We start from the raw sequence: 1,572 nt of genomic DNA, 5'->3' as shown, positions 1-1,572 counted from the left end.
ATATTTCACTCTCTGTGGCACAGTCCATTCAGCTTCTGGAGGGACAACGTTAATAGCTTCCGAGTACACGAGAAGGTAAGTTTCAGCTTTATAAATTGGCAAAGAGTACTCGTAGATGGAGTTAGCATAACCTACACCATCGCTGTACTTTGCTCGTAAAGTTGCCATCGCATGTTCGCACGATATTTTCACCAGGTCAAATTTTTGACAAAAACAACTCTTCTCCAAGAGATTGATCTTGGCAGTAATGCTGTTGCCGAACACCGTGAATTAGTCGAGATCCCCGTTTACATTAATCATATACAATGAATCACCCGCATTCATGTTATCCCTTAGGATCCTTTCCGCACAAAGCACAAATTTGTTATCTTTACTATCGACAAAGGCATGCCGCTCCCTAAAATTTTCACCAATTTTTCTAGCAATTAAATTGAATATGTGTGAAACGAGGTACTTCCGTTCATCTATCAACATGACGTTGAGTGACTCGATGATGTTTGTGTTCATCACATCATACCTATTACCCGGGAAGTGTGCTTTACTCCATTTCTCAAAACTAAGCACATTTTCAAGGACATGTCCTGCCTCGTGGATATTATTCTTCAATTTGGCAAAATCCGCACTAAACCCATCAACAGTATATGCCTTTGCCGTAGCGTAGAACAGATAAAGATGTTCTCTACAGTGTTGATTTACACGTAAATTTTCAGCAAGGTGCCTCATGCAAAGTCCATGATATGCACAACTATTAACATGGGAGAAGGCATTGGCAATGCTGATGTGCCTGTCGGAGATGACACATAGATCTGGTTCATCTTCTATGATAGACTTCAACTTCTGAAAGAAGAAAGTCCAAGAAGCATCGTTCTCTTTATCGATAACCCAAAAGGTAATTGGAAAGATGTGATTTTCGGTGTCTTGTGCAACTGCACTCAGCAACACGTCCCCGTACTTTCCATACAAATGTGTGCCATCAATGGCAATTACCTTTCTCATGTGGGCATGTTCCCGTATGCAAGCTCCGAATACTAAGAAGTAGTAAACGAATGATCCTTCAATCTGGTTTATCATGATAGAGTAGGAAGACCCTGCATTCAACAACTCCACCATGTGGGAAAAAGCCGTCAAGCAAGCATATTGTGCTCCAGTGTCCCGCGAATGATGTTCTTCGCAGTTACACTTCCTTTCTAACATATCCAATAGCTTGCATGGCAATGCATTTCCTTAACACAATCCTTTGAATTTCTCTTATGCTTGGACCCTTACCATCTAGAAAATGATTTATGGATAGTGAAACAATTAATTCAGAGGACAATCTCTTATGCCTGCGGGTGGAGTATTGAACATCACATGTCTGCAACCCAACATATATGTATATGAGAAATCTGCACAAGATTTCATACTTCATTGCCCTAAAAAACTAGCCGTAACCACGAGATAAGCATTTTGCCTTCAAGAATTTAGAGCATTTCTCATCCAAACAATAATCAAAAGACTGTCTCACCACTGCTGCGTCTAGTGACATTTTGAACTCTTTTTTGTCGGTGAATGTTTGATCGAGATAAAAATTGG

The 1,572-nt window shown here is 40.3% G+C and overlaps 1 protein-coding gene across 1 annotated transcript; it reads right to left on the bottom strand.

Annotated features, from left to right (window-relative positions):
• Window positions 1-270: 270 nt before the first annotated feature.
• LOC107869188 lies at window positions 271-1,194 on the bottom strand. Its single transcript, XM_016715744.1, has one exon. It carries the CDS (start codon window positions 1,192-1,194, stop codon window positions 271-273), a length of 924 nt encoding a protein of 307 aa, XP_016571230.1.
• Window positions 1,195-1,572: the final 378 nt, after the last annotated feature.

This window comes from Capsicum annuum, unplaced genomic scaffold, assembly GCF_002878395.1.
Source record: "Capsicum annuum cultivar UCD-10X-F1 unplaced genomic scaffold, UCD10Xv1.1 ctg3156, whole genome shotgun sequence".
NCBI classification, from domain to species: Eukaryota; Viridiplantae; Streptophyta; class Magnoliopsida; order Solanales; family Solanaceae; genus Capsicum; species Capsicum annuum.
This window is presented reverse-complemented; position numbering and strand designations above follow the sequence as displayed.

Bases quoted from the DNA above. Each gene is read 5' to 3' on its own strand.
- LOC107869188 (XM_016715744.1), bottom strand. From the start codon at position 1,194: ATGTTAGAAAGGAAGTGTAACTGCGAAGAACATCATTCGCGGGACACT.